General features: G+C 33.7%; 2 protein-coding genes and 1 pseudogene across 2 annotated transcripts; 1 reads left to right on the plus strand and 2 right to left on the minus strand.

The window, feature by feature from the left end:
- Positions 1-1,040: 1,040 nt before the first annotated feature.
- On the plus strand, positions 1,041-4,413 carry LOC143532977 (PTI1-like tyrosine-protein kinase 3). Its single transcript, XM_077027879.1, has 7 exons — positions 1,041-1,180; positions 1,251-1,501; positions 2,514-2,640; positions 2,710-2,983; positions 3,080-3,212; positions 3,322-3,408; positions 4,045-4,413. Exons 1-7 carry the CDS (start codon positions 1,087-1,089, stop codon positions 4,168-4,170), a joined length of 1,092 nt encoding a protein of 363 aa, XP_076883994.1. The 5' UTR covers positions 1,041-1,086; the 3' UTR covers positions 4,171-4,413.
- Positions 4,414-12,812: 8,399 nt separating this feature from the next.
- On the minus strand, positions 12,813-13,217 carry LOC143532171 (chitinase-like protein 2 pseudogene; annotated as a pseudogene).
- A 1,394-nt stretch (positions 13,218-14,611) lies between these two features.
- Positions 14,612-17,724, minus strand: LOC143532583 (uncharacterized). The gene is made up of 7 exons (XM_077027604.1): positions 16,946-17,724; positions 16,368-16,423; positions 16,118-16,227; positions 15,878-16,037; positions 15,655-15,747; positions 14,951-15,082; positions 14,612-14,842 (listed from the first exon to the last, which is right to left on the minus strand). Exons 1-7 carry the CDS (start codon positions 17,514-17,516, stop codon positions 14,765-14,767), a joined length of 1,200 nt encoding a protein of 399 aa, XP_076883719.1. The 5' UTR covers positions 17,517-17,724; the 3' UTR covers positions 14,612-14,764.
- Positions 17,725-20,271: the final 2,547 nt, after the last annotated feature.

The following is a 20,271-nucleotide window of genomic DNA, read 5'->3' on the forward strand; positions in this document are numbered from 1 at the left end:
TTTAATTTCTAATGACGGTGTCTCTTTTATTATTTTATCGTATTTTTATTATGTAATGAACTTTCTTGAACCATCGAACCGACCCGAACCTTAAACCGACCCGGATTTTTTTATACCCGACTCCATGAAATTGAAACGTCTAAAAGTAGTGCACCGCCCGGAAAAAAATCCTGGATCTGCCACCGGTGACACGGCAATTTTTTGAGGATTAAATCTTCTTAATGATGTGTCTAAATACATGAGGTCCAGGTCTTTTAAGTGACAACAGTTTCACAGAACCGCTTCTTGACCCCTCACCGGTCAATAACGGCACAAAATCAGTAAAACTTAATTGTACACGACGTGAAATAATTACCGGTCACTCGAGTTAAGCCAAGTAAATAAACTAGTAATAATAGCATCCTTAAAGAACATAAAAGAAAAGCGTTGTTTTGACAACAAAGAAACGTTGATGACCCACAACATCATCATTCACCGCCCCTTCCACTTCTTTCTTTTAGCCTGTTTTTCCTTTTTCATTTGGACAGACAAAATCAAAACTGACACCCACATCAGACAGACAACTTTATGAACACAAACCCCTAAATCAAGAAAACCCAACGACCCACTTCAATTAACGCCAGGTAATCATCAAATTAACCATCTTTTTTCAATTTTCCGATATGGGTTCCTTAATTCTTGTTTGATTATTAGTTATTCTGATCATCTTGATCCAAAAAGAGCCTTTTTTTTGTATGATCGGATCGTAAAGGTTGAATCTTTACATTGATCTTGCAATGTTTGCTTGTTTTGCCATCTGGGATTCTTGATTCATGTATATTCTGATCTGATTTTGTGGGCCCATCACATTGTAGAAAAAGATCACATTTTAGGCAGAAGCCCTTTTTGTTTAATAGTAAAATTGTGAAAGTGAAAGATAATATTCGTGATTTGGTTAAAGTGTTATTGATCTTGATGGTCTGATCATTTGGATTGTTGATTTGACATGTGCCACATCAGCATATTGATGTTCTTTAAATGTTTTTTTTTTGTGATTTTGTAGGCGTGTGCGCCTAAAACGGTCTGACTTATAGGAAGAACAAGAAGATGATGAAGTGGTGTTGTTGTACTTGTCAAGTCAACGAGTCAAACCCGACAAACGACAATGAACCCTTAAAGAATCCATCGGATTACTTGGATGGTATACTCTCATAATTACATTATTTCATTATTATGATTAATGTGACACTTAAAATTTTCATTTAATATAGGGCACCACCAACAAGATCTGAAAGGACCTGTGAAACCTGGAGTGCAAAAAGCAGTGCCACCAATGCAAGTGCCAGCACTTTCATTGGAAGAATTGAAAGAAAAAACCGATGATTTTGGATCGAAGGCGTTAATCGGTGAAGGTTCATACGGAAGAGTTTATTTTGCAACTTTAGATAATGGAAAAACTGTGGCTGTGAAAAAACTTGATGTTACTACTGAGGTTGAATCAAATAACGAGTTCTTGACTCAGGTATGCTAATAATACTGTAAATTACATATTAAAGACCAGTAATATGCATATTTAGGTAACCAACTTTGGTCCAATTTATCATTTGGATGACATACTTTGGTTGAATTTTCGAAAAGTTTTTATTTTGGGTACTTTTTAAGTTTACGGGTTTACATATGCCACATCAACACTAGAGGTGTGCATGAAACCGAAATAACTGACATAATTGAATAACCATTACTAAACCCAACCCAAAACCAATGGTTTGGTATTATCTTTTCAAATACAGAATTTCCGGTTCAGTTTAGGTTTTGTGCGTACCGAAAATGAAAAACACTGAACCAAAAATGTACCCAAAACTGTCGGTTTGATTTTATGTCTCTTTAGAAATCGTACTCATGTCTGGTTTCTGTTGTGCATGTACTAAAAACTGACCCGAACTGAGTTTTATAACCGAATCAAACCCGTAAAAGCTGAAAAACTCAACTTTTGGTATTGAACTTATGGGTTATAATTTTTTTGTCAATTTAAGTAATTTATAAAAAAAAAGTAAGTAATGGTGTAGCCCAATCATAATTGGCACAATTATGTAATAATCAATTAATTATTAATTAATTAACAAAAAAATTTAGGCTCAAAGTTTCAGTCCCAAATTTATTATTTTGGGCCATTTTTTCGGCCCAAAATTGTTTTCAAGCCCCAATAGCAAAAAGGAAAAGGCTAAAACTGAACTCCTTGCGAAAACCGAAAACCATAAACCATGTTTTTGGTTTATTTTTTGGCTTTCGGTTCAATATTTTGCCCAAAACTGTCCCAAACTGATTGGGTAACCATATCAGATTACCATAAATCATTTTTATTAAAGTTCAAGTATTTTTGTGAGGGAAAGTAAAATGTGCTTACCCACAATTAAACGAGACCAAAGTTGGTTACTTTTTCTGCAATTACCCCTTGAAAGACCACAATAATGTTCTTGATAGTTATTTTTATCATTTGAATTTAAATAATCTTGTTAATTTTCACTTCCTCCAAGGTCTCCATGTTCTCAAATCTGAAGCACGAAAACCTTATCGAGTTGCTTGGTTACTATGTTGAAGGAGACGTTCGTGTTCTAGCTTATGAATTTGCAACCATGGGATCTTTACATGACATTTTACATGGTACGTAGCTTTAAAAAAAGTTGTGTCAACATGATGTCAAACATGTTTTGAAGTTATGTGCATATACAGGTAGGAAAGGTGTGCAAGGAGCACAACCGGGGCCCGTGCTTGATTGGACACAACGGGTAAAGATTGCTGTTGATGCAGCAAGAGGGTTGGAATACTTGCACGAGAAAGTTCAACCGTCTATAATACATAGAGATATAAGGTCAAGTAATGTGTTGTTATTTGAAGATTTAAAAGCCAAGATTGCAGATTTCAATCTTTCGAATCAGTCACCGGATATGGCTGCCCGTTTGCATTCGACTCGTGTTCTTGGCACCTTTGGCTATCATGCACCAGAGTAAATCTTCTTTTTTTGGCTATCATGCACCAGAGTAACAGTTTTCCATGTTTATGTATTTTTTTTAAAAGTAATTTGAATGGGACCTGTGTGTAGATATGCGATGACGGGGCAGTTAACACAGAAGAGTGATGTTTATAGCTTTGGTGTTGTTCTTCTTGAGCTTTTAACTGGCAGGAAGCCGGTTGATCACACAATGCCACGTGGACAACAGAGTCTTGTCACTTGGGTAAGTTGTGTTTCATGACAATTGTTTTTTTTAATGATCATATAAATCGTGACGATGTTATTTGATTTCACTGTTTACATTTTTGATAATGTTACTTTTCTTTGAATAGGCTACTCCAAGACTAAGTGAAGACAAGGTTAAACAATGTGTAGATCCAAAGCTCAAGGGAGAATATCCTCCAAAAGCTGTTGCAAAGGTCTCTCTCTCTCTCTCTCTCTCTCTCTCTCTCTCTGTCTATATATATTATATTTCGGTTTGCAAGAGTAGTATACTATCAACTTCATACAAAGATTATTATGTTTTGTGAGAGCGCTTAATATTATTAGCTGCTTAGATCTCACCGGGTTGGGCCAATATTTACCTTCTGGTAAATAGTTCTGATGGTTTTTACTGAAAGTCAATAACAACATTTTCAACAGAAAAAGTGTTAACTAAAAAACAAAAACATGTTTTATTCAATCAAGTATAATTTATGACACTTTTTAAAAAGCTTGTGCTTTTACATATTAAACGATATGTTGGCCCATGCTTAAGTTTACAACACGTGGGTGTTGCAGACTAAAACATAGGCCGAAATACATTTTAATATGTTCAGGAACAACATGCTACGTCTTATATACGTGTTGTAAGATATACTCTGTTCAATGAGACAACGAACAAATTTTTGTTTTCAAGTTACACTTTTGAAACTATTTGTAAGGCATTGTTGGGTTCAAATAAGAATAATTAGAAATACATAATAAATGTGTTGATGGATAAATAAATGGTTCTAACTATACACACACCGGAAAGACGTAAATGAGTAACAACTTTGTTTGTTATGATGATGCAGTTGGCAGCTGTGGCGGCATTATGCGTGCAGTACGAGTCTGAGTTTAGGCCTAACATGAGCATTGTGGTGAAGGCTCTTCAACCGCTCCTGAAAGCTTCTGCACCACCACCACCGGAAGAGGAGTAGGCGGCAGTAAATAGTACACCACCAGAAAACAAGCATTGGTGTGTTCATATGTAGATTCTGCCTCCACCTACTCTATACACACAGCACACATATAGTGTTTAATCAATTTGATTATTGTTTTGACAAGTACTTTTGCAGATTCCTGTTTTGTTTGTTGTGGTTTCTAAGAATGACATGGACATGGTGGAGTTTGGTTTTGTGGTGCTTTATTATGTTGTTTTGAGTTTGTTCATTTTTATGAAATGATTTGTCTTCATTTTTGGCATCCTTTAAGCATAATATATTGTCAAGGTTTATATGTTCTCAACAGGGTATGGTAAACCAAGTAACCAACACATACCTAATTTGATGAACCAAACATGTCAAGACGGCTCGGATAATATTGATGTATGTGATATGTCTTGTGAATGACTTATCATGTATGAATTTAGCATCGGTCAATAATCGGTCTAGAGTCATAATATGATGTTATATTGTTTCTGATAATGTGTTGATTTCATCTTAATCTTAGCATGTGTCTTCTGTTGATCCCCAATCATTAAATAGCACTATGCCAGATTGATTGATTCCTTACTCTAATAATTGTCCATTGCATACATGGAACATGGCTCTGTCTAGCTTGCTAGCATAGTGTATTAAGTCAGATTATACATAGTTTTACCAATCCAAACTAGGTGACTACATTTTACTTATTTGTATTCAAATCATTTACTGTGTTTAATCTATGTTAGTGACTAATTACTCAATCTAAATATCATTTTTTTATCATGGTTGTCAAATACAACTACTCAAATTCAACGTCATCTAGTAACTCTTTTTCGTTCGACACCCTACTTACCCTAACTAGAATAAGGTGAATAGGAACACAATACGATACATATAGTAAAATTTATATTTGATTTGGTAGTGGTGGTGGAACTGGTCACCTAATGCGTTCTCACAAGCACGTTGACCGCCAGGCCATTAGTATATATAATACACTAGTTTGAGTCCCGTGTATTACACGGGTAATTGATGAAAACTTTAATCTCTATGCATTATGTAAAATTCAGTTAACAAAATGATCATATATTGTTAATATAATTACAATTTACATTAAAATTGTAAAATTACATAACTTAAGTTACACAAATATGTTACAAATAAGTAAAAAACTTTCTTTTACACTACATTTGTTGTATTGGTTGGTATACATTGTTTATTAAAAATCAGATTATTTAGTTCATATCTATTTGTAACTCTTGAGAAGGTAACATATAAGTTTGCTTGTAACTTTTGTTGTAGCTAGATATAGTTGCCCGTGTGACAATTAAGGTCATTTTAAGTACATACCAAACTACCAACCCTAAATAATGATAAATATATCCATGAAACTAACAGAAAATATTCATACACATTAAGTATCATATTTTTTAAACAATTAATATTATTTCATTTGAGATCATTAGCTCATGTTTATCCGAAAAACATGATTATCCCAAAAACAGATTACCTGAACTTTGATGATATAATCATCCTTATAATCTTTAAAATCTGAAATTGATTGATTATGATAAATTTGTTGTCATTAATATTCCGTGTATGACATATTTTTAATTAATTTTATATTTTACAATTAAAAGTTGTATAATCAAACAACGTATGTAACCGAAATTAAAATATAATAAAATGATTTAATTTATTTCATATGAATGTAATTCATAGGAAACTGACAAAGACTACTAACCTTAAAGCCATTGTTTAAATAACAACGATTATTCTGAGTTAGAAGAATATTCGAATATTTAAGTGCATAAAGCGAATGTAGTGATTCTTATTTAAAATAATTCAAAGTATTAGATAAGGAATGTTTAAATTTTTGTCACACCCTCAAAATCCACTAACGGAGTTTTACCGTCAGAGGGTGTGAACTGGCAGGATCGGAATCATCAGTTATAATCAAACCATAAATTAAAGTTTCAAAACCATGAAAACGTTTACGAGTAATTTAAATGCGGAAGCGTAAAAACCTTTAATCAAAAGTTGCGTCACGCAGGACGACTTAAAACCAAAGATAATCGTTAAAAATAAGTTTGCAGGACAAAAGCATTTTCAATCAATGCATGTTCCTAAACCGCGCGCCCGCCTCGGCTACCTGAGAATAACATACTAAAAGTGTCAACACAAGGTTGGTGAGTTCACAAGTTATATAAAATAAATCGTTTAGCGTTTTGCGTAACCACGTTACGGCGTTTTGCGTTAAGCGTTTTGCGTAACCACGTTACGGCGTTTTGCGTTAAGCGTTTTGCGTTACCAGATAGTGTTATGTCAAATTATATATCGATAGGTAGCTAGTCTATACAACAAGTATTACTAAGTGTTCGACACCGAAGCTGACTCGTTTAGTAAGTGCCTTGTCACCAGGTCCTCCAGACCATGGTACGTGTTAGCCAAAATTACACCCGCTCGACCTCCAGTCGAGTTTATCGTTGGGTGGGGTTTGTCAAACCCAGTAGTACTACTCAACAGTGACTTGCTATTCTAAATATTAACCGGTTCGATGTGTAGGACTTCAAATATTTCGTTTGCCACTTAGCCTTTACAAGTGATATATAATTTATAACAAAATTTCAAATGCGTTTATCGGAGTATGTTATCTCCCCCAAGTGAAAAGCGTTTAAAACAGTTTAAAGGGGTAAGTGAAACTCACTGTTTGCGAAGAATTTCCCAAAATAAATCACCAAGATGCGCGTCACCGAAAAACTCTCTCTAACGTTCTAAAACAACAAAGAGATTTTTCTAAGTGTCGGAATATTATCGAGTCTCTAGACCCGGCACATAATACCTATGCACATAACATGTTTCGTGTTTCGTTCGTGAATCGTGTGTGACTTTAACAAGTGTTTTTGTGACACATCACATGTGTAAGCAATCATATACGTGTCATGTATTCATAACGTACATTACTAGAAATTTTTCCCCGTAAGGGCATTTTGGTCAACAAATAACAATTAACTAGCCATTATTCCACATAAGGGCATTTTGGTCAAATTATGACAATCAATTAGCAGTTATTCCCCGCAAGGGCATTTTAGTTAAAACACGACAATTATCTTGCAATCATTCCCCTCAAGGGCAATTTGGTCAAAACACGATAATAAATTAGCAAGTATCATATTTCATGCATTTTCACAAAACTCAGCAGCTAGTTTCACCGAGACAGAAATCCTACTAGAAAGATTGTACTACTTCACCGATCATAGCATCTCAATTAATTTACCAAAAATCATCACAGAAGCACATATGTCTTAGGTTTCCAGAACATATTTTATTACATTTTTATTCCTCATAGTTTTCTCACAATCATCAAATCATTACAGCAAACTCATAACAGTCAGATTCATGCACAATAGAATGTTATTTGCAATTCCCGTTAAACGAAAAATCCAATAAATGCAAGACCACTTGGGTTTGGTTCCTAACTCAGTGAGTCAACTTCCAGAAGTGGAACCAACCCAATTGGTCTCATAGTTCATGAGATATAACATTTACAACATAACCTAACAGCAGGTCTAACAGCTCAGCTTTGCACAACGTTTTTGTAAAATCATAAAAGTTAACTTCTACTTGTCCAAAAATTACAAACTTATACTTTATAGAAACTAGACTCAACCTAGTTTACTGCAGTACCAATAATCTCAACCAATTTTCACGTTTACACTTCGTTACAGTCACTTAAACATCATATACACATTCTGTCCAGAAACTGTTTGCATCCAAACTCAATATATTAACAACCTATGAACTATCATGCATTCATATGACCCTCTAGACTCCATAAACACCATCCATGCACATCAATTACATATTACATACTTGATTAGGGTTTGTGTTTAAACTCAAATCAAAGACACAACAATTTACATGCAACAAGATTCAATCTAGTTATCAAATCATCAATCAACAACAATCATGTTAACTTCATACATACATGAAATCGGCTCATCTAGGGTTTTCAATTAACCCATTAAACATCAAAATCAATCAACAAGAATGTAAAGGATGATCAATTATACCTTCCTAGCACCTAGTTCTTCAATCACAAGCTTGATTTCTTGATGTATGTGTGTGCAAAGTGGACGGCAGCCAAGGTTTTGGGGTGGGAGGGTTCCGATCGGGGTTGGGTTTATAATAATAATAATAGTTAGGGTTAAGTTAATGATATATTTATAGATATACAAGTTACACTCAAGTCCCTCTACTTTCAAGTGTTGCTTTTCTAGCCTAACTAACTTGTTTACATCTTGAGTTAACGTCTATAACCATGTTATCACATAACACATAAGTCTAACACATAATTATCACATAATTACTGTTTTGACGTTTTTCGTTTATTCATCAATCGTTTGCGTCAACTCGTTTGCGTTTCGGTGCAAATCCCGAAAGACTACACATGTAGTAAGTGTTAAGCGTCATTTAAACCCTAGTTTAAATGTAAAGAAGTGTGCGTTATAGATTTAGTGATCTTAAGTTTGAATTGACGGAGTTGAGTTAACGGAGTTAACCTGAAATTGACGATTGTCACAATTTTGAATACCAATATCATGTTATTACTTATTAGTTAATATTATTAAAAGTTGTTGGAATACTTAATTAATCAATATATATATATATATATATATATATATATATATAGGATTTGGTTCATTTCAGAAGTGTTCTTATGGTGAGAAGTACGAGAAGAGATTTTAACCAATCAAAAGTTTTCTATTTAATTTTGAATTATTTAATTCTAAAAGTATATTAATAAAAGGTTTAGGAGTTTCTTTTTGTAATTAATACTAATTAATGTTAAGTTATAAATGACTATAATTTAATCTTTATTTTTTAATTTGATTTAATTTTCAAAAATACATAAAACAAAACCATCATACTCATACTCCAAAAAAAATAAATTAACCATCATAAAACAAATACTTTCACAAATCATAACATTAACCTACACATAAAAAAACTAGTCATATTATCACCTACACAGATCACAATATTAATATAAATGCACATAACTAGTTCATGGTACCATACACAAGTCACAATATTAACCTATATATATTAATTTACTTCATGTTATAGCCTACCCATTTGTATTTACCAACGCAGATCAAAAAATTAACCTACACAAACAAAAATTATTAATGTGTTATCACATATAATTAATATTATTAACCTAAAGTTGTAAAATATTCGCAATGCTGGAATGCATCATGTTTTTATTTTTATTTTAATCTCTTTTATGTGTAGCAGTGTAGGCAATACGAGTTATGTGTAGGTGAATATTATTTATATGTAGGTGAAAAATAATGAACTAGCAATCTGTGTAGGTGAATACGAGTTATGTGTAGGTGAATATTAGTTATGTGTTGGTGAAAACAAAATTTGTGTAGGTGAACATAAGTTGTGTTTGTAATGCGAGTTACATTTTGATAAAAAATAATAAATAACTAACAATTTGTATAATTAAACGTAAGCTATATGTAGATTATTGTGTTACTTGTGTACGTGATCAATTAATTACAATTCACCTACATATACATTTATTTTCATATGTAAGTACGTAAAAGAAAATTCATATAAATCTTATGAAACCATGAATGCAAATAATTTTCTCTCAATTATATTTCATTAAAATTATTATAGATGACATTTTATGTAAAAGTCAATTTATCTTTTCTAAGATATGTAACTTTCTACAATATTTAATATGGAGAATTATTGAGGAGTAATTAGTGGAATTAATGTTTTGAACAACTAGAAGATAATCAATGGTTGAGATCGACTTCTCGCACTTCTCGCTATAATATCACTTCTCGCATGATCAATCCCCTATATATATATATATATATTAACAATTTATAGAGAAAAAAAAGAAAATGAAGAAGAAGCAAAGATTTCCGATTTTATGAAAGCATGGTAATGACTTTTAACCTGATTAACTATTTTTTTTCACAATTAATATGGAAATAGAATATCCTTGAAAGGTAATGAGGAATATGATCGAGTTACAAATAATAAGAAAAATAATAAATATTTCTATTAAGTTACATTATAATTAAGGTGTGAATCTTATTGAATTTTTATAACATATTTGTTTTTTTTTTAAATTTTATGTATAGCTATATTATTTTGAATATAAACAATAATAAACACTTAAATTATGTACTAACCACTAAAAAACACTAACATAACCCTAATTTGTTGCATTTATATAAGAATAAAATTAATAAGTTAATATAATATTAAAATTATATAAAAACCTAACAAAGACGATATTCTATGAATCTAGGTTTCAATATCCTAAATAATTTTTGGAAAGCAAAAATAATGAATGAGATTGAAACAGATTTTTTGGTTTAAAATTTTGAATTTGAATGCTTTAGTTAAGTCATTTGTATTATAAGACATATTAAAATAAATATATTTAAATGTATAAAAAAATATAAATCAAGTTATAAAATATATGTTTTGAAACATTTTGGTATGAGTTATGAAAGAAAATATTAAAAACTAAATATTGATTTTTTTTATTGCTAAAACCTTTTATATTACCCAAAAAGTCAATCAATTAATTAAACTAAACATTAAGATCTATGTAATACATATTCTCTATGTTTAATATTTATATAAAATGTTCGAAGAAAATTAAGAAAATATATATTTTTCTGAGTTCAAATACATATGAGAAAACTTTAAATCAAAATCTGAAACCAATCTTATATAATATTTTATGCACTATTGCTCGAATCCCACTTTAAAAACAATTTGTAGTTTATTACCATACAAATTCAAATTCTTAGACAATAATGCGCATTTATTTTCTTTAATTTGCAATTAAATATGACTTGAAAATTTTATGCTAATAACAAACACGCAACTTCAATGTTGAAATTTCCTTATTTCAACATCAATGTTAATTAATGAATTGATTTGGATTTACCGACAAAATTAAGTAGTCTTTTATTATAAGAGATAGATGATAATCCAAACCAAAAGTATAATGAAGATGTGTATGAACATAACTATATGTACTAAAAAAACATTGATATGCATGTAGTTCATAAGACACCAAAATTCACAAACTACAAACACACAGAACACTTCATTTGACAGCACAAATTCTGAAACTATAAACACATTATCCATAACCAAATCATTCATTCAAGAAACTTACATTGGTAGCTTCATCCTTTTATAACCATCAACATGGTGTGTTTTTTCACACACTCAACTGGAAGATGCTTGGGTCGCAGTTGACGGGTTAAACGGTTCCTGATTCTCACACGTCAGCACCTCATGGGGCCCGCCTTCTTCACGCCCAACGCCCATCAAGTCAAGATAATACAAGTAATTTTATAACCTCATGGCTAACCCTTTTTCTGTGGGGTTAGCTATGTGTGGATTGCAGCTTGAAAGGCTAATGTGGCGTTTTGTTCAATGTATTCGGGGTGGTTCAGTAGGTCTACTTTTAGGGCCTCGCCGATTTTCCCATAGTTGTATTGCCTGAAATAACACAAACACGTTAGAAAAGTTTGAAGTTGAATGGCCCGTTCCAAACGTGTTCAACCTTGAACGACCAATTGTCAAACATGTTCAACCTTAAATGACCCGTTTCAAAAATGTTTTACCTTGAATGGCCGATTTCAAACATGGTCGGCCCATCTGACAACTTTTGACATGTAATGCCCGTCTGACACGCTTCAAATATGTTTGATCTTGAATGACTTGTTTAAAAAATGTTCGACCTTGAATGGCCCGTTTCAGAAATGTTTGATGTTGAATGGCTCGTTCCAAACGTGTTTGGCCTTGAGCGACACGTTTCAAACATGCTCGACCTTGAATGGCCGTTTCAACATGGACCCGTTTCAAAAATGCTCGACCTTGAATGGCCCGTTTCAAACATGGACCCGTTTAAAAAATGCCCAACCTTGAGTGGCCCATTCAAGCATGGTCAACCATGAATGACCCATTTAAAAAAATGTTTTGACCAAGAATGACCCGTTTCAAACATATTTAAACGTGAATGACCCATTTCAAACATAAATATCCTTGGATGACCCGTTTCGAACATATTTAACCTTGAATGACCCGTTTTAAACATGTTCAACCTTGAATAATTTGTTTCAAACATATTTAACCTTGAATGGCCCGTTTCAAACATATTAAACCTTGAACGGTCACATTTCAAACAGATTCAATCTTGAATGATCCGTTTCAAACATATTTTAACCTTGAATGACTCGTTTCATACATATTCAATAGGGATGCAACTTTTTGACATGACACGAATATGGCACAAAATTCGTGGGTTTGGGTTTAGTCTAAACGGGTTCGGGTCAGATACGGGTTCAACCAGCAAACATATTTAGCTAAAACGTTCGCATTTGTGTCAGCCCAATGGGTTCACAGGTTGACCCGTTTAACCCATATATATATATATATTTATATTTGTGTGTATTTGTAAAAACTAATAACATAAACTATTTGGATATTTTTACTCCAAAGTTTTAAATAAATAGGCATAGTTTAAGGCTTTAAGCATAAGTGCTTAAAACACAAATTAACCTTTAAATTTAGAATTATGAAGTACTGATATGCTAAAAAGACAATTAAATAGTTTTCTTTTTCGGGTTAAACGCAGCAATCTCCTTCATCTGAGTGGTCTTGTTGCCCGTGGTCCCAAATCCAAGCGGTTGGTACAACGCGGACGCAGTAATAAACGACTTGTAATCCCAAAACCCGACCGCGTGTGCAACCGGGGAGTTTCTTTTTGCAAAAAGCTCCTCAAACTGATAGGTGTCGAAGTAGTCAGAAATCGTGAGGTTGCAGCAATACTCGGACCAGCCTTTACATTCCCAACCCTTGTCACATACTTTCTTGCCCTTCACTTTCTTCACTAATACTTGTGCAGATGAATCAGCGTTCGCCATTGAAACAATTAGAAATAGTATACCAATTAGCAAAAAGCATGCCTTTTTGGAGTCCATTTTCTTTATCTGTTGCAAAAAGGTCATGAATTTAGTAACAGAAACAACAAATATCGAGCGAAATTTGGGAGGATTTTAATGAAAATGTAGAGAAATATGAGAATGCACAGGGGAAAAATGAGCGAAGAATCAGAGAAATAAGAGATACCCAGATGCTAAATGTACAGATTATGATCAAAAACAACTTTGTTTCTTCTTAAATTAGGAATTTTTTTAGAGCAAATGCATGAATGTGAGACAGCAAGATAGTGAAATTAAGACAGAATTACAACAACAAATGAAGCTGCATTTGGTGTTTTTCCATGAAGTAATAAGAGATACCCAGATGCTAAAATGCACAGATTATGATGATGATCAAAATTAACTTTTTTGTAATCAATTTGGCGTTATTTTAGAACCAACGCATGAATTTGAAACAGAAAAATTGTGGGTAATATAAATTTAATAATAATAAAAACTGAAAGAAAATGAAATGAAGAGGTAACTAATTAACTTACTTACTGCGATGGAATGTTGGTTGGTTGCTTGTTTGATGGATGAATGAATGTAGGTCATTCATGTCAGCTTATAATATTAGTTTGGACGGTGGAGATTGATGGATCGGGTGGGGTTTGAGTTGGGTCAGGGGTGGAAATCATAGAAGATGCATGTTTTAAGTAAGATGGGGCCAACTGGATTAATCATGAAGCAAATGATTCAGTAGCTTTGAAGAAGACGATGACCCACCGTCATATGAAAATACAAAATATATATGGTTGCCGACACCTCATCATTCCTTTTTTTTTTTAATCATCAGCAAACAAATATTCAGTAAACAAAATTAATAACTTCTAGTTTTGTAATGGTTCACAAGTTATAAGGGGGGTGTTCGGGTCACCCCCATCGGGTAAACTGGCGCAAATGGCTTGGCAAAATAAATCGGATAATGGTTTCAGGTATGTGAACCTAATGATGGAGACCGAAGAAGAATTACGTGGGTAGATGTATAGTTATATGTTACTTGTGTGTGTATTTGGGTACTTTGTTACGTCGCCAATGAATTGGGTTCAAACGGGTACCTATGAAGGCTAGTCTTGATTGGTTTTCTTTTTCCGGTTAATTCAGATGGCTTGGTTTACACCCTAAATATTAAATAAGTTGTAAATATGTTGGTAGTTGTACATAAGTTATTTTAAATTTTCAAAATCATAATTCTAATAGAATCCAAACACATCCAGTTTATTAAATTTGTTCATCCAAAACTTAAATATTAGACTGGCATTCATGTCAGAATTTTACTTCAGGATCACTTTAGTGATAGATTAAATATCAAAAAACCAAGAACCAATAAGAAAAAAGGTAAGGAAATGAAAAGAAAGTGAGAAACAGCAATAATTCGTCGGCAAATAAAAATAAAAAAGAAAATGGGAATATTTGCTGACATTAAAGCACAAAATGTGAGATCTTGTAAATTGTTTTTGAGTTTGACCACAACATTTTGAACAAATTCATCAGTAAGGTTGTAATGCTTACAACTTCTTCTACAAATCATTATAATTTAGAGCTAAATATATTGCTAACGTTACTAAAACAAATCAACCCTCTTGATCGTCTTCATGCTGACTCACCACCATACTTTCTTGCTCATCACCAACACTTCCAGCTGAAGTTTCCTGCAATAGTCCAATGCTACAACATTAGGACTTCTGTTCTTGCTTTGCGAGTAATAAACAAATTTTGTTGGAATTATCAGGTTTCTATAAGAGAGTGACTACACATACCAAACCTAAAGCTTCCACAAGACTTCTGCGGTTCTCTTCACTCGACACCCCAACAAGCATTTTCAGCAAATATAATCTTTGTTCTAGTTTCAAATGTTTCTCAAGCCCCCGAGCTACCATCTCCATTTCAGGCTGCACACATTTAAAATTAAAGTATTTAACAAAGATATAAAAATCTCCAGAATTTCACTTTGTGAACAGGGGTGTAAACAAGCCAAGCTGCTCATGAGCTACTCTAGATCAAGTCAAGTTTAAACGAGCTCGCAATCGAGCCAAAGCTTCACATATCGAGCTTGACTAGACTCAGCCTGATATTTTATATTAATACATTAGACATATATTTACATAACAACAGTTATTATCTATAAAATTATGTTAAAAATAACTAAATAATATATATTATGTTATATACAAAAGTAATAATTACAAATATATAAACACTTATGCATATATATAAATAAAATAATTAAATAGATAATAGCTAGCCGAGCCCGAGCTAGAAAAACTACTTTTTTTTATGAAAGGCCAAATTTTTATAAATCAAAAATAGGCAACTCACACGCCGTAAGAAGCCCATAAAAACAAAGAAACAACAATACTAGCAATCCACGCTTGAACTTTAATAGCAGAGCTCGAAACAAGCTGAGCTCAGACTCAGCTCGGCTCAGCTTATTTACACCCATATTTGTGACTAAAGAGCTTACCGAGCCTTCGTCTGGTGGAAATATCCTGTGAATCAGACATAACTTTGATAATTCATCCACTGCTTCGGTATGTTTACCTTGCATCTCCATAGCCTGAAAAACATGACCGAATTAAAGAAATTGTTCGTATTTTAAAGGCTTATCATATAAAACAAAATGAACTTTATATCTTTGTTATATATCATATGTAAGAACTAAGAATGTTAAGCATACTATAACTCACCCAAGCCTGTAAGAGCCACGAGCGGGTCCGTGCAGCAACAGCTGCAGCCACCATTCTAGCAGCCCAAGAGCTTTCAAGACCAATATTATCAGCAAGCCCAGCAATGAATTCCCGTGCATCTTCACCATCAATCTGCACAAATGTAGAATGACTTGCTACCCTGCAAACAATTATTTCTTACAACAATGAATAAATAAATAAACAGCAAATAACAAATCTGTTGAAGTTTAGTCAACATACCTGCCACAGGTGTTCAAAGTAAAGTCAACAGACGCACGATAAATCGAGTCCCGTGAATTACTCGTGTCTATGACTACGTTCACTCCAGACATTCTGCATATTCTACGCAACTGCAATTCATCATCATACAATCAAAACATAGTTCACACGTGTTTCAAACCAAAATCATAGAAGAGTAGACATGAAAGCATAAAGATTTTTGACAAATATGTTTCATAGATATGTATGAATATTCAAGAAAACTACTTACTAAGATTATATCATCCTCGTGTATATCCTTTCCACTTGTTCTATAGTCCATGATTGCTGGAAATCAAGTTGAGGAAGATGTAATTTGATTTGTTACCTATGACAAATGCAATTGTATAATAAATTATGGTAACACAACCCATGCTACCAATTTACTAACAAATAGTGAAAATGCATTCCTCTTTTAATTTTCTTTAAATCATTATCATGATCAAGAAAACATATAAACATGCCAAGTACATCATTTCCCTTCAATTTTAGTACAAACTAACCAAAAGTTTTCTATTGGCAAGAAAGATACTTCAAGAACACAAAACGAAAGCGTAATTATATAACCAACAAGGGCATTATAAGCTTATATCAATAAAATTCTCTTTTTCTCTATATATATGATATGATCAAGATAACATATAAACATGCCCACAACATCATTTCCTATCAACTTTAGAATATGTATAAACATGCATTTGATGAAGATAACAAAGATATACATACAGAAAACCTAACATGTTGCAGAGGTCAGTCATTATAAGCTTATATCAACAACATTCTCATGTTTTTCACATTTCAAAAACCAACCTCTAATCAACCAATTTGCCTTCTTCTGATTCTCCTCCTTATCAATCCCTTCCAACGGAGCCGGCTTCACCGCAGGCCACCAATCCGGAAGCTTCTTCCTCGACTTCTCCCAATTCTTCATTTCCGAAACCGAATAACTCATAGCCAAATCCTCAACATCCAACAACGGATTCACCGACCCACCAAACTCCTTCACCGACTCCCGTTTCGTACTAACCACCACCTCTCTCCCACCGAGACTCCTATCCCTCCGCGTAACCACCACTTCACCGTTATTACTTCTTCTCCTAAACAAATTCCTAAACCCTAACCCTAATTTCACCAAAACCCTAAAAGTGAACACAGTAACCAAACTTAAAGCGATAAGCTGACCAAAGAAGTAGACGGTTGATTTCCGGCAGGATACGACGACTCGCCGGTCGCCGTCGACGGCGATCAGAGTCCGGAGATCGTCGACGGCGTCGGTGCCGGAGTCGACGAATTGATTAAACTTGAATTCGGCGGTTCTTAATAACCGGTTCAATGCTATAGATGCTCTGTCCGGTATGTATTGGTCGAGGTCAATGACCATGTGAAGCTTGGAATCGGTGTAAGGTGAAACGGAGTCGGAGTCAGTGGTAGGAAAGTGGCGGCGGCGGCGGAGATGTCTGCGGCGGCGGAAAGAGCAGACGGTGGTGGAGATAGGGTTTGGGGTTTGGTAGGTAGCGGTGGTGGAAGGGTTTAGAGGAAGAGGTGAGGATATGGTTGAGTGTTGTTGAAGGATTGTAGTGGAGTGATGAGTTCATCGCCGCCGGTGAGTGTGCAGGGTATCGTTAACTGCCGGGGGTTCAAATGGCGACGGAGTAGAGGACACGGAGAGTGTGATAACTGGATTGTTTGTTGGTTTTTGTGTTACTTGTTTACTTTAAACAGTTAAACCTCCACAGCGGTGGCTAACCGAAACCCGACTCAAAAAAACTTGAACCAGACCCAAAAAATTCAAACTTGAGAAAAGACTAGCTTGAGCATGAACATAATTAACTAGTTTTATACCCGTCCCGTAGACGGGCATTTTAATGTGACAATGACACAAGTATTTTTTTTTCTTTTCATTCTGAAAAATAATACCTTTTTTTTAAATAGAGATGTGTGAAATGCTTATCAAAAGGGATCATGTTATATATAAAATGGTTAATTTTGTATTACTTTTTTTCTAGAGGAATAGTGGCCCGGTATATTAATAAAGTAAACAATTACATATACACCTACAATTCTATAAAGACTAAGAAAAATTAGTCTTAGCAACAATTCTTGAAACAATTCCCCATACCCCAAGCAATTGTAAAGCTTAAAACCTATATCTAAAACATAGGCTTTTCAAACCGGCCCAAGAATTCAACTAAAAATTTTACTTTTATACAATTGGATATATAGAACACAACAGGATTTATAGAATACAAAACTCACCAATCACAATCAAGATCCATAATACAAACAACAAATCCATACTTGCATCAGGTCCATCTAATGGTGTAATCCTTATTCTAAACAAATTATAAACATTTATCTAATGGTGTAATCCTTTGAAAGTCAAAACTAATGAAACATTCAGCATTAAGCAGCCAATCTTACACATACATAAGACCAAATGATTCTTCATGCTATACCTTTCCATCAACCATCTGCAACGGCACCATTCTATTTTTTCATTTTAATAGCAGCAATACCCTTCATCATACCAGTATGATAATGAGTCAACATAGCTTCATATAACATATAATAAATAGTCCGTAACTCTTCAATTGAACACCCCGGCATCCTGCTCGACGAACCTAAAACCATTATTTCCAGACACTTTAGTATTTATATTATTATACAGATATGAAGAAAGTCAAAAAGATATTTATACCTTAAATTATGTAAATTCTACGGAAATATGCTTATTTGTTTTATATAACCAACAACTCTTGCGGGAAATAAAAACCTGATGTGTCTTCTCTTTAACTACTGGCATACAAGATACGCCCAATAACTCAGATAGGCTGCCTAAACCTGTGAATACATGTTTTCAAAAGCAATTAGTATTGGCTAATAACAATAATAGAAAAAAAGAGGTTATTACTTACAGATGCCTCTCATGAATCAAAATAATCCACAAACTCGTACGATGACTGAAATTGAAAAATAGAACCAAAAGTATGAGATTTTGTCTATATGAGATTTCTTCTTGGTTAAAAACATGTGTTCATCAATATCTTTGTGAGGTAGAAAATAACAAAATAGCAAAAGAAACTTTTGTAAAAGATTGAAACTCAAAGAAAACAAACCTTGACCAAACAGATTATATTTTTGTTAGATTATTTATCCGCAATATATACAACAAAAAAAAGAGAGAAATTTATTAGACTGTGTAAATGCCAAACTAATGGGAATCAAAATAATCCAAAAAAACCTGCATTATGTGTACCACCAGTCCACTGGCATCATAAACATTTCATCCACTCTTTGAATTCAGAGAAATATGAATTACGAAGTGACGGTAGCAATTTAGATTGAATGATACTACTAATTGTGAATTAGAAACAAAAAGCTATGTACACATTACCACTTACCAGAAATTAGCGCTCAGTTTGTAATGAATAGCAAATAGACAATGGGGAGGTTCTCTGAAATTCAAAGAAGACTGCACTAAGAAGCAATTATGCGCAGCAGCCGAAACAATAAAATTAAACAGAGTATAAAAACTGAATCTGAAAGCTGAATAAACCTTACCTTCGCCAGTTCAGTTGAAGTATCTTCAATTTGCAAAACCAGCGATTTAACCGATCATGGTATGTTCATTTTAAAAGAGTATGGTTTAAATGATTTTTGAGACTAATTTAACCGATTAGTAGGTTTAATTGAGTTCGACTAATGTACATTCTGTTTGACTTGCCTGATCAATCGAGTATATGTTACGTTTAATCAATTTTGATATTGTAGCTATAGATCTAACTTGGCCCGAAAAACAAACCCGTAGAAACCCCTACAAGTTACACACTGACGGAAGTGATCGAAGTGTTCAGCAACTTTGATCAAAATGAGAGCATTTGAATACTTAAATGACTTTGTTCACCGGATTTTAGTGTCAAGCCATTAAAAACTCCATTTTAAAAGTATACTAGCCAGCCTGCGCGATGCAGCGGTGTATGCGCAAACGCAACCGGTGTAAGTACGTTTGTAACCTCGCCACGGTATGTTCGTAACCCGAAGGTGATATGCATTTCACGTGGCTTCGGACGTGTAACCAGTGCCAGTAAGCGCGCCGCATAATGCCTATGCGCGAGAAACCCGGTATGTATAAAAAA

Source organism: Bidens hawaiensis, unplaced genomic scaffold (assembly GCF_021521415.1).
Source record: "Bidens hawaiensis isolate Kalapana, Puna unplaced genomic scaffold, B.hawaiensis_p1.1 tig00000702_1, whole genome shotgun sequence".
Classification (NCBI taxonomy): domain Eukaryota; kingdom Viridiplantae; phylum Streptophyta; class Magnoliopsida; order Asterales; family Asteraceae; genus Bidens; species Bidens hawaiensis.